This window comes from Centruroides sculpturatus, unplaced genomic scaffold, assembly GCF_000671375.1.
Source record: "Centruroides sculpturatus isolate CEXI.00-Female unplaced genomic scaffold, Cexi_2.0 scaffold996, whole genome shotgun sequence".
In the NCBI taxonomy this organism is placed as follows: Eukaryota; Metazoa; Arthropoda; class Arachnida; order Scorpiones; family Buthidae; genus Centruroides; species Centruroides sculpturatus.
Window position 1 is genome coordinate 306,376 of NW_019385236.1, and position 12,438 is coordinate 318,813.

General features: G+C 31.0%; 2 protein-coding genes across 2 annotated transcripts in view; one reads left to right on the forward strand and one right to left on the reverse strand.

Moving 5' to 3' along the window:
* The window catches only part of LOC111636535 (protein BLOM7-like), a 42,637-nt gene extending 33,813 nt beyond the window's left edge, over positions 1-8,824 (reverse strand). The window contains exon 1 of the mRNA XM_023381816.1: positions 8,599-8,824. The gene's annotated coding sequence lies outside the window, so the exon portion shown is untranslated. The remainder of the gene's footprint in view (positions 1-8,598) is intronic.
* A 1,970-nt stretch (positions 8,825-10,794) lies between these two features.
* The window catches only part of LOC111636536 (septin-7-like), a 5,236-nt gene continuing 3,592 nt past the window's right edge, over positions 10,795-12,438 (forward strand). Inside the window, exon 1 of the mRNA XM_023381817.1 lies at positions 10,795-10,965. Coding sequence (XP_023237585.1) covers positions 10,953-10,965 — 13 coding nt within the window. The 5' untranslated portion in view covers positions 10,795-10,952. The remainder of the gene's footprint in view (positions 10,966-12,438) is intronic.

Genomic DNA, 12,438 nt, shown 5'->3' on the forward strand with positions numbered 1-12,438 from the left:
TTACTAATTATTACTAAAAAATATCACTGTATCACTTTATATGAAAACTGTTCGCCTAGATCGGACGGCAGACCTTTACAAGTGGTGGTCAGCAAACGCAAAACAGTATCCAAGCCTGACAGAATTCGCTAAGATTTATCTATCGTCTCCCAGCAGTAGTGTATATAGTGAGAGGCTATTTTCAGAAGCAGGTATAGTTTATGAGGAAAAGCGCAATCGTTTGCTATCAACAAATGCTGAAAAAATTGTTTTCATTCATTACAACTTACCACTGATAGATTTTAAGTATTAAATGTAATAATTTATGATTAAAATAAATACGTTTTTGAGTAATATGTGCGGTTTTTTTTTTCATGATTTGGTATTCGGCCGAATGTTGCGTACTATTCGGCCGAATACCGAATATTAAAAAAAGTAGCCGAATAGGCCGAATACCGAATAGTAGCCGAATATTCGTGGCATCTCTAATGTAAATGGCTCTGGTTCTGCTAACTGCCTAGAAAGGTCTGTCACGAGTGTGCATGTTTTTCTTTTTGCAAAACCCGTTTGTCATATTTTAAACATTAGTTTTTGACTGTTTTTAAATATGTAAGAAAGTAATCTGACTTTTACCCGAAACACGTAAACGTTGAGTAATGATACTTTTTCATTTTGTTTTTTAAAAATAATTTTTATTGCAATTACCGAGTTAAAAACAGAAAGTTTTTGCAATATTTTGGAAAATGTTTTAGAAACAAAATATATTCGTTCAGTCAACATTCGCAATTACCTTCTCCCGATGTTCCGCAAATTTATTGATTTCACTTGTAAAAAATCTTTTTGAATTTGATTCATAAAAATGAGTGCATATCATATTTCAGGTTCGATTATTATTATCTCGAAAAACAAAATTAAATTAACATTCACATCATATTATAATTTGACTCAAACTCAATTGTATTTTTTGACTGATTGTGCTTACGCTTTGGATTCATTATCAATCCAAGACAGACAAATTAGACAATTTCACTCATTATGAATGGGCCTGACCTGTAATAGTGTCACAGTTAATTTGATTGAGAAATAGGGAATGACACTATTGCAACTGATTTTAAAATTTATATATAATAAATTATGTATTCGATCTCAATTTTCAGAATTATGAATCAAAATTGGAACAACTTTCATAAATATTAAAATAAAAAATAACTTTATAGATGAAAATAAAGCATTTTATAAGGTATCGTCTAAGTGTCATTTGTATTTATCAAACAGGAATACACTAAAAAAACCCAACCAACTGACAACACTAGTCTTTTACTATGAATAATGGAATAGTCATATTATTTTTATTCAAGTTTCTTCAATGTTTTTTTAATTGGCTCATCATCAGTAAATGTTTTAACTGTTTTACATAATTTTGCAGAGATGTAGCCTCTAATAAAAGGTCATCTCAGCAAAGAGAGACCGTTTTGTTCCTGGTGACTGGACATAAAGAAACTAAATCGTCTTCCGTTCTGTCAATTTTTTTAGTCATATTATACAAATTAATGCATAAAAATCAGTTTAGAGATTTGTAAAAACTAATTAATAACTGAAGCCAAATTTTCAATATATTAATTCTAAACTGCCAGATTTTCCAGGCTATACTGAGGCTAGTAACTAATTAAGCAAACTAAGAAATATGGCTAAAAGATATGCAGTTAGACTGCCATCTTATATTAAATGTAATAATTAGACACAGATTTAGCCTGTGCCTAATTATTACATTTAAGCCTGTCTACTTTTAAGCCAAATTTCTTAGTTTGTTTAATTAGTTACCACATTAAGTAATACATATAGCCTAAAAATCTAATTAGAAATTTGTATATTTGATAAATTTTAAAATCTCATAGGCATTTATTTTAATATATTTCATTTTAAGTGAAATCTAAAACATTATAAGAACGTAACAGAATATATAAGAAATCAATGTAGGCAACAATTGTACACAAAGGTCATATAATGTGTTTTAATCTTTACCTATATATTTTATCCTGGAGATCTTTTTACAAATTAAAAACAAAAAATTATTTTAACAAATGTATTACAAGAAACAGCAATTCAAATATAAAAATTTAAATGTTAAAACGAGCATCTGATTGGCAGGGCAGTGAACATCATTGTGACAGTCCAATTGGATACTTGTTCTAACCTTTTAAATTCTTACGTTTGAATTGCTGTTCCTTTGAAAACATTTGTTAACTTGATAATGACTGCTCAAAGTAGTCAATAACATTAACTTTTCATTAAAATTTTGCAGGATTATTTTGGTTTTTGAGTGTGTTATATGTTTGTTGCATCTCTTCCCTAAACCTGTTACCGACACGTAACGTGTATAAGAAATATACAGCAAGTGACAAACGTTTCTGAACTATCTCGCAGTTCTTCCTCAGGTCAACTAGCTTAGGAATGCTTCAGAACAAAGTGCGTGGAATTCAATGAGATCGAATGTCATTTCGACAAAGTCAGTTTCGCTTGACATGGCTACCTGCACATGTCAGGTTCAGGGAAGATAGGATCTTATTCTGGTGCTGAATTTAGAGTGAACTTTGTGTTTGTTGCATCTAAAACAATACTTAATAGTTTCAATATATGCAAAAATCCTAGATTCAACACTATTTTTTACCTCACTAAAAAATATTAAATACATATTTCTGTAAATTAGTTGATTATTTAGATCATTAATAAGTTGCAAGGCTCTGTAACTTAGAAACCGCATACCATGCCAATTATGCTACCCAAACCTCTTCCTGATATTTACTTCCAGAACTATTAATTTAGATATAACCATCAGAACTATTAATTTAGATATAACCATACTGGTTACTCATGGGTACAATTACAAGACAATTACTTAATCTAATTTAGATTTTGTTTAGTTTTAATATAATTACTGAGCTTACAGACATTTATAGATTGAATTATTATTTTGTTAAACTAACATTTGAAAAGTTGATCATTCAGATTATATTTTGCTTAATCAAATTATTCAAAAACAAGCTGTAAATATGAAAAACAATTATAGAAATAATGTAGTTAAATCATTACAAAAAAAAATTTTAAAGTCAAACCATCTAAATTAGAAAAAAATGACAATCCTCAGCAATGGAATCAAACTGTCAAACTGTAAGAAACCAGTCCAATCTCACTTGTCAGACAGTTCGGTTTTAAAATACACACTACATAAACTAGTTTTTCTATTTAATATCTATTTATGTTTGTAATTATTAATTTAGAAAAAAATTTAAAAATTATTCTAAATTTGTAACATACGTTGTTATTGGACATTTCTGAGAGATGAAGTTGGTAATTATATGCATTCAATTTTTCCTTTACATAAATAATCAAATTCATCAGAAGTTGTCAAATTGTTGGTTTAGCAGATAGAATAATGGATTAATTTTCAAAAAGTTAATGGTATAAATCAGTTGGCAAATAATTACCATTTTAATTATAGCTACCTTAAGCAATTTACCATCAGAAATATGTAAGATAAATAGATTTTTCCTACTATATATTCTAAATTTTCACTATAGAGAACACAAGTTTATTATAAGTTGAGCTTTCGATAAGTTAACTGCATAAAATATATCCTTGAAGAGTCAAAAAGTATATTTCATTTAGTCATTTAGTTAAACTAAGCAAAAACCCAACTTAGCATGGAGAGTCATGAGTCTACACAATAATGGTCATTTACAAGTTACACGTTTCTCTGCTGCTCATGGATATTTTATTTATTTTGGGTGATTTTTCGACATACAGGAGAGTGCCATTTTTTGTAAGAAATGAATATCTAGAAACAAAATACGTCAAAAATGGTTTGTTATCAAAACACAAAGGCTTGAACATCCCATGTTGGTCATGTCGGTAATTAGTGAAACCATAGGGAATCCTTACTTTTATAGATGCAACTATACAGTAGGTAAATACAGTACTGCCATTCTGAAATATGAATTCCAAAAAGAAGGTCTATATAACTAATCAAACATCCTTACTACACCCGATACGTTTAAAGCTATACATCAACCAAAGCCGAATATTATTGGGCTAGTAACGGCTATAATACTTATAATACTATTTTCTAGCCTGATAATATTCGGTTTTGGTTGATGTTTAAGTGTCTGGTCCCAAGGATTACAGATATGAAGATAAGATTGTTGACTGTATCAATTTAGAAATGTCATGATCAAACAAAAATTAGTAAATAAATTTTATTTTTCTGCTTTTAATCAACGATTAAGTTTAACTGACAGAGTGATCAATCTATTGCTTAAAACAATCCAGAAATACATATTATAACAAGATCAAACAGATCAATTAATATTTATCAGTACAACTGGTCATTTTTAAGTTCTAGCAAATAGAAATTTCTCAATTTCTATCATATATGCCATTCATGTGGGCCTAATCAAATAGTTTTTTTCGTTTAATGTAAAAATAAAAAAACCAGTCTAATGATCGAAATAAAAGTAGAAAAATATAATAAATTTCTAGAATAATTGAATTATTATTATATTACAAATTGTTTCGATCAATTATAATTTTCCTTCAATATGATTTTTAGATCAAATGTCTAACAGTCACTGTTCTAACGAAAACAGGTCATTAGAACAGTGATTGATTAAAATGATCATTAGACATTTGATCTAAAAAATAAATCCAGAAACTTAAATATCACAGCTCAGCATGTTATTAGCAATTAAGATTTGTTTTTAACTTTAAGGTTTCAGAATCAACTTAATAATAAAATACCATATTTTGACGAGTATAAGTCGCTGTCAAGTATAAGACGCACCCCTATTTTGAGACAAAAAATTTAGAATAACACTGTTTTAATGGGATTGTCTAAAGATATATTTTATTCATTTTTTTATTCAAGAATATGACAGATGGATGAATCAATACTTTTATTAAACTGAAATAATCGTCATTTCTTAATGTAAACTCAGAGGCCACGTGATGACAGTCAACAGAACATAGCGGCGATGACTCGTGTGTCGCCACTCTGAAAATCTAGACACTCTAGCCATTCGGTTGAGGTACTGAGAGACCATCTGCTTAATGGACCACTGCACAGGTTGGTCCCTAGAGTGACCCACTACTGTAAATAATTTCACTGTAAAAATGGTTACCTGTCAAGTATAAGACGCATCATGATTTTGAGCCCCAAAAAGTAGTAAAAAAAGTGTGACTTATACTCGTCAAAATACGGTAGTTTGTTTCAGATTTGCAAACTTATAACATATTTTAAATGTAATTTTGTATTAAAAAAAATCAAGCTTTTTAGTTTAATTAATTTTAAATGTGTAATTTAGACTATAAAAAAATATTTTATTTAAAGTTGAATATGAAAACATCAGATAAATTTAGTAACTTGCATTATATATCTTTTCAATATGGTTATTTTTTGTCTACATGATTTTTATTTAAAGTTCTGGACATGTCTACTGTTTCTATGATATTTCAATTTAAAATTTTACTGTTCAAAAAACTGTAATTTATTAATATAAAAATTAATTTCTCTAATTTGTGCTCATCAACTAATTAAAACATTGATGTTTTTAAGAGAATTCTAAAAATACTAATGTTTTTTTAATTTGATAACTAAAGTATTTTTTAAAATTTAGTCATGAATTTTTTAATATTACAGCAATTCAAATGAAACTGATACTTCTTAAACAGAAAGAAAACTATAATAATCAGTTTGTTATGTGAATTATTGTAATATCAATCCTAATAATAAACAATAGTAATGAATAGATTTGTTTTTGTCTTATCTATAATGAAGGTCATTTGAAGATCAAGACAAAACCAAATCTATAAAAAAAACATTAAAACTCTGCATAAAATAATGAATAATAGAGAGGTTGCAGTCGATGTTTTCATCTCTAAAACATGAACATTGAACGCTGCCATCTTGTAAGCCTAGAAGTTTGACAATGGCATTTAGAGCATTATTGGAATCATGCTCGACGTTCCAAATGCCATTGTCAAACTTGTAGGCTTACAAGATGGCGGCGCTCAGCGTTCAATGTTTACATTTTAGAAATGAAAACTTCAACCACAACCTTTCTATTACTGCAATTTAAAGTTAAAGAAACAGAACAAAAAATGACAAAAATATAATCTGTGTTGTGTTGTCTTTTAAGTAACAACAAATATCCTATTTATGACATAAATTGTTTTGTTTTATTTTGTGAACTTAGTATCACTAATAAAGTAAAAATATAAAAGGTTAACATTGGTCTTAAAGAAAAAACAATAATCAGCAGGGTCTTGTTTTACATAGGAATTTCATGTCAACAGACTACATAAAACATTACAGTGTAAATTTGTACTGTACCCCAATGGTCCCAGACGATTGCCTAGACCAGCAGTTCTTAACCTTTTTAGTGGTCAGCAGCCCTTGAATCTGAAAATAAGCTCTTGCACCCCCTTAAAAAATGTGTGTATATTTTTTATTTAAGAAAAAAACATTTATTGCATAAACAAATGCCATATTTATTTACAATATATATTACTACTGTATATAACATAAAAAGCAATACTTAAATTTTAATGGCTAGATTGTTGTTGTTTATTCATAATAATTCTATTAAAACGAGGCTCTTTTTTTGAAAGAGCCACGTGCAAGTCATCAGATGCATTTAAGCAATTTCTGGCTTTTGTTTTGATGTGCAAAAGTGCTGTATTCAAGATATGTAAACATGTCTCAACTAGTTTCTGTACTGCATGTGACAATGGGTGCGTTTACTTTTAGCTCCGATCTCACCCCTAGCGCGCTCAGCCTGTATACTTTCTTTTCGCACCCATGACGTCATTGCTAGCATTCCTAGCGCGCTCGGCGTGCTCGGAGAATTTACAACGAGCTTGGAGTTTGTTCAAAGATGGCGGTGTCCATTACTGTGTATACTTTTACGAGCGTGCTAGTATGACATCAGGCTGAGCTAGGTGTCAGCTCGGCAAGCTTGGAAGCTAGCAAAAAGTAAACGCACCCAATGTGACTACATTAACTGCATGTACTGACGACTGATGACAAGCGCTATGGGCTGAGAGACGTAGAGAGTGTAGAAGTGAGACGGTAGAGAATGAAGTGGGGGTGTCATGTTGCTGGATACCACGGTTTGCAGAGAACACGGTCGCCTCGTTCGTATTTTTTTTTTAATTTTTTAAATTTCTCTCGCACCCCTAGAAATGCTCTCTCACACCCAGGTTAAGAACTGCTAGCCTAGACATTTATGTAACCATTTACAATAAACAGAAAAATATTAATATGTGTTTATAACATTTTACTTGTAATTTTACTATAAATACTAAATTCCATAATAAAAATTACCCCTTCGCATACAAGGGTTAACATAACCATTTGCCATGTGTGGAAACACAGATCTGTGAATATAAATCCCTTGTAAAACAAGACCCTGAAGACCCTGTTGTACAAACTCTACAGGTTTTATCTCTTTTTAAAGGCTTCAGTAAAGGTAAACTTATTTCTGTTTCAATCATTTATATTTATAAGACGAAGCCTTTAATAAGATAAAATTGTTTTCTTCCATAATCTTTTTCAAGTCTCAATATTATTTTTGCACGCTTATTTATTTGTATGAAATTACAGGTGCAGGCTTCATTATGATAAAGTTAATATTTTTAAAATTATCAAAACCTTAAATATTTCTCTTATATAAAATCATATCTCATTTTCTCTGTTTGTTTTCATTTGTAACGGCAAATTTATTCAACACACAAAATAAAAAAATGTGCTCAAGGCTTCTTGTCCTATTCAATTATTGTAGTTCTAAAATCTCACAACTCAACAAATGTAGAACTTATCGTACAGCATTTGCAATTAGAAAAGCACAGCAAAATCAATCACTTTGAATTGTTATTTTTGTATGCATTTCAGGTAATGCTAAACAATTCTTCAGCACTCAACAATTCTTGAACAGAATAATACCTAAACACAAATTTCCACCAAATAAATACACAAATGTTTAATGTTCAAATGTTTTCGGCCACAATTTTATTGGCCCTCTTCAGGAACAAATATTTGCCTATTTACTTGCTGAAAATTTGTGTTTAGGTGTTATTCTCTTCACGTATACTTGTGCAGTTGTTGTTTTCTTGACAATTCTTTAAAAATCCCGGTAAATAACTTTAATACAAGCATCATCTATCCGAACTTGGATCCACATCAAGGACTATCGGGCATTATAAACCGGAACGTTCGACGTATTTCAAATTCACGGCCGAAGCGTTCCAATTCAGAACGCGGACGCATTTGTCAGCATTTCACTTGTATTGAAGTTATATACTGGAATTACTTTAAGGTTTATCTTGTGTATTGTGTTATACTTGTCCAGTTTGGTGAAGAGAGTGAAATTTTGTGCAGATTTATTATTAAACTCTTAACTTTTTGATAAAATATACAACTTCTTTTAATACATATTAATCAAAATGATGATCAGTGTGTGTTTTATTCTTAATTACATCATCATCATCATCTACTTAATTGTAATTAACTAATGCAACTTAATTCTTCATTAAATGCATTAACTTAATAGCACTGTATACACTTACTTATAGATTCCAACTTGCAAACAAATTTTAAAATAATTCCACGTGTTTTACTTGAGCATAGCGATCCTTACTCAAAGATAAATCTACATTTGGTTTGAATAATAAATATTAAAGGTTATTTATTATATATTTCAGGAAAAAATTAAACTTTTATAATGTTCATCACAGAGAAGCATTGTACACGCAAAAACCTAATCGCCATTCAGTGTTGCCAGATAAGATTCAAAAGCAAACCGAATAACTTTTAATTGTTGCCAGAAATAATTAATAAAAAACAAAAATAAATTATAATTAAGTTAAACATAATTTAATTTTTATGTAAAATTATTTCGTGTTTTTAATTTTAAAAATTTATTCGTTTATATTTTCTCTTTTGTTTTACCTCATTTGTTTTTTTTTCTCTTGAATTTATTTTTAGACTCGTATTGTTGTACGGCTACATTACGATGCATCCGTATCGATTACGTTTCGTATAATTATTTTCGTAATTATAAAATAATATTTATCGATATTAGAACAGTTTCTGAATGTAAAGTTACCATTAAATAAAATTTTTTTTGTATTAATATATTTTTTCTGATTGTCAATTATGAATGATTCGGGTAAATCGGTAAAATATCCCGCATGGGATGATCGTAAATGGATGAGGAATCGATAAAAAAAAACATGGATGATTTATGATAAAATTATATAATAACCGAATTTAAATTTCACTAGATATAATTTTTGTATCATTTATTTATAGAATGTAACTTAAATTAATTATATACTGTGTATTTTTTAGCGGCCGCACAAAACATTATGCCGAAATCTCTCTCTTCGGGATCTCACAGGAGGACCAGCAAGGTTTTCGGCCATGGTCAAACGTTACGAGATCCTAAAATCATTTGTTATAAATTATTTATTCCGTTGCATTCTTTGTGTATTAAAAACAACATTTGTCTTCTGTTAAATGTTATTATTTTGAAAATATAATACAATTTTTAATGTCTTTTTGGGAATCTCAAAATGTTAAGTAGCCACGTCTCTTTCGATATGCTCACCAGCGCCCGAGTGGATAAAACCACTGAAGACTGGTAGTGGTCGTGGGTTCGGGCTTGGCCAACAGTCTGGCCATGTGGAGTTTTCCGGATTTTTATGACGTTTCTAACAGGTGAATAGGTGCCAGTTTCCCATAGAAAGTCCTCCTGGGAAGGTCCCTCTCCCCTTGATACATAGCCCACATTTTTCATTGCTGTATACTAACAAACAAACTCTTTCCTTATGATCCAAACGTTTAAATATCTCAGCCACCAGGTTACCTATATTTAATGTTTAAAGTGTATACTTCAGCATGACCAGCAATCATATTTATTATGATATCTTTGAGGTAAGCACTAACACCTAAAAAATACAAATAAAACGAGCAAATATTTATTGTGAGATCGTTACAATGCCGGGTTACAATTTTTAATTTATTTTATTTAAAATACTGTATATGCTTTCCATCTCAAATTATTAGAGTCTTGCCTTTAACAATAGAGTCGTGCCTATCACCTATTAATGTGCCCGCCTATAGCTCTGGAGGACCCGGGAACGAACCCAAACGGATTAAGAAATTGCGTGAACTTTTCGTGTGATGCCACCCGGATATGTCGGGCCTCGTCCCTCACCTATATCAGTCATATTGTGAGCCTTCAGAACTGTCGACAGGCTCGATTAAAAGGCCCACTTAATGCTCATAGAGCGGATAGAGTAAAAAACTGAAACGATGATATTACGTAAAGGTGAACTAACTTAATAAATGCTTTTTAGATACCGTCCCTTCTTTCATACTATCCGCTCTGAGGATATTAATTAAGATGGCTTTCTCAGCATATCATGGATTCGGCCATTCATAAAATGGAGGCGGCCGTATAGTAAGGAGTGGCTTTATACATCCGGAATTGACCATTCCCCAAAAAATTACTTGGGTCGCTCAGCAGGATACGATTCTGGGTTCCCAAAAAGCGGCTAAACGCTTCGGCCATCCGCCATCAGTTACGTCATGGCATAATTATTAAATATAGCATAATAATAGCCCGATTATTAAAACGGCGATCGTTTTAGCTTAAAATGTTCAGTGTTTAGTGAACAAAAAAATATTCTTTAGTGAATTTCAACAATCACAGCAATTAACTTCTATTATTAAAATAAATAAATAAATATTGTTGAATAAAAAACAAAATAAAATGAATTCCAGTTGGGTAATTTCGAATCGAATGTAACGAATTTTATTTGAATTCATTGGACGTTGGTGAAATTCCATTTCGAAAGATTACTCCAGAATTTCATCTTCAAAATTTTAACTAAAAATTAAAGGAAAATCTTTGAAAATGCAAAAAGGAGGTAATTTATTTGAATTTTTGTATATATATGTATTCTATTTTTGAAACGCCGATGTTCCAATTATCTGGTATTACCCGAGGATGGCCTAAGGAATAGCCCGAAAACGTTGGTTTTTAATAAAATTATCTTGGCAACATAAGGTTTGTTGTGATTATCTAATGATTATTTGCTGAGCACATTCTGTTAAATATTAAAACGGGAATAAATTTAATTATCGGAGGTTCTTTTTAAGCATTTCTATTTAAAAAAAAAAGTTTCTGAAAAAATGGCCGTTATTCGACTATAATATATAAATATATACAGTCGACCTCCCCCTATAACACTGTTGATAATTCCATTTTATATGAATTCCATGTTGTACGAGTCACTTAGATTTTACAAATACGTGTGCCGGGCTGTGAACGGCTCACGTATTTGTAAAATCTAAGTGACCCATACAACATGGAATTCATATAAAACGGAATTATCAACAGTGTTATAGAGGGATCAACTGTATACAGTATACGAAAATGTCAAATTTGGTGGTTTTTGCAGGCGTGCACCAAACTTCTTTCTAAGAAACGTTCCTATACTTGGCTCGATACCATCATTACGAGAGATGAAAAATGGTTGTTAACCTGTATGTTAACCTAAAAATGCGGTCAAGCACAGCACAGGCCGTGCTAAAATAGTCAATGCATTAGCTCAAGGTTATGCTGGGTATTTAGTGTGAGGTTCGAGGACCAGTCCATTGAGAGATATATTACTATAACTTCCGAAATCTACTACGCTCAGCTGCAACGTTTGACTGATCCTATCTATACTAAGAAGCCACAGATGAACACTGTGCGCTTTATTCACGACAATGTCAACAAGATTGACTTAACAGAAGTTGCTTGATTTCTGTTGGGAGTTTTTTTTTTTTTTTTTCATTTCCGTATGTCCCAGATCTTATACTATTATCATCTCTTCATAATACACGTCTTAGATAAAAAGCAGTATACTGACGCGATAAAAACTACACTTGCAGAATTCTTCCAGTGAAAACTGCGTGAGTTTTATTCACCAAGAATCCGCGACGTGCCGAATCGATGGAAGAAGGTGCTTAAATTTATATATATATATTCGAAATGGGTTGATAAGAATAATAATAAGCTCAGAGCCCAAACGGTTAGGAGTTGAGAACGTACACTAAGAAGGGATTTTTCGAAATTCTTCCCCGGGGGGAGAGGGAAAGGGTTAATTAATCCTTGCTATTGTTACTTTTTGCCCGAGCAATGCCGGGCTCATTTGCTAATATAATGATAATTACTGTATATTCTTGAATAAACTACAGTAGACCCCCTATAACACTGTAGATAATTCCGTGTTATATGAATTCCATGTTGTACGAGTCACATAGATTTTACAAATACGTGAGCCGTTCACAGCCCGGCACACGTATTTGTAAAATCTAAGTGACTCGTACAACATGGAATTCATATAAAATGGAAT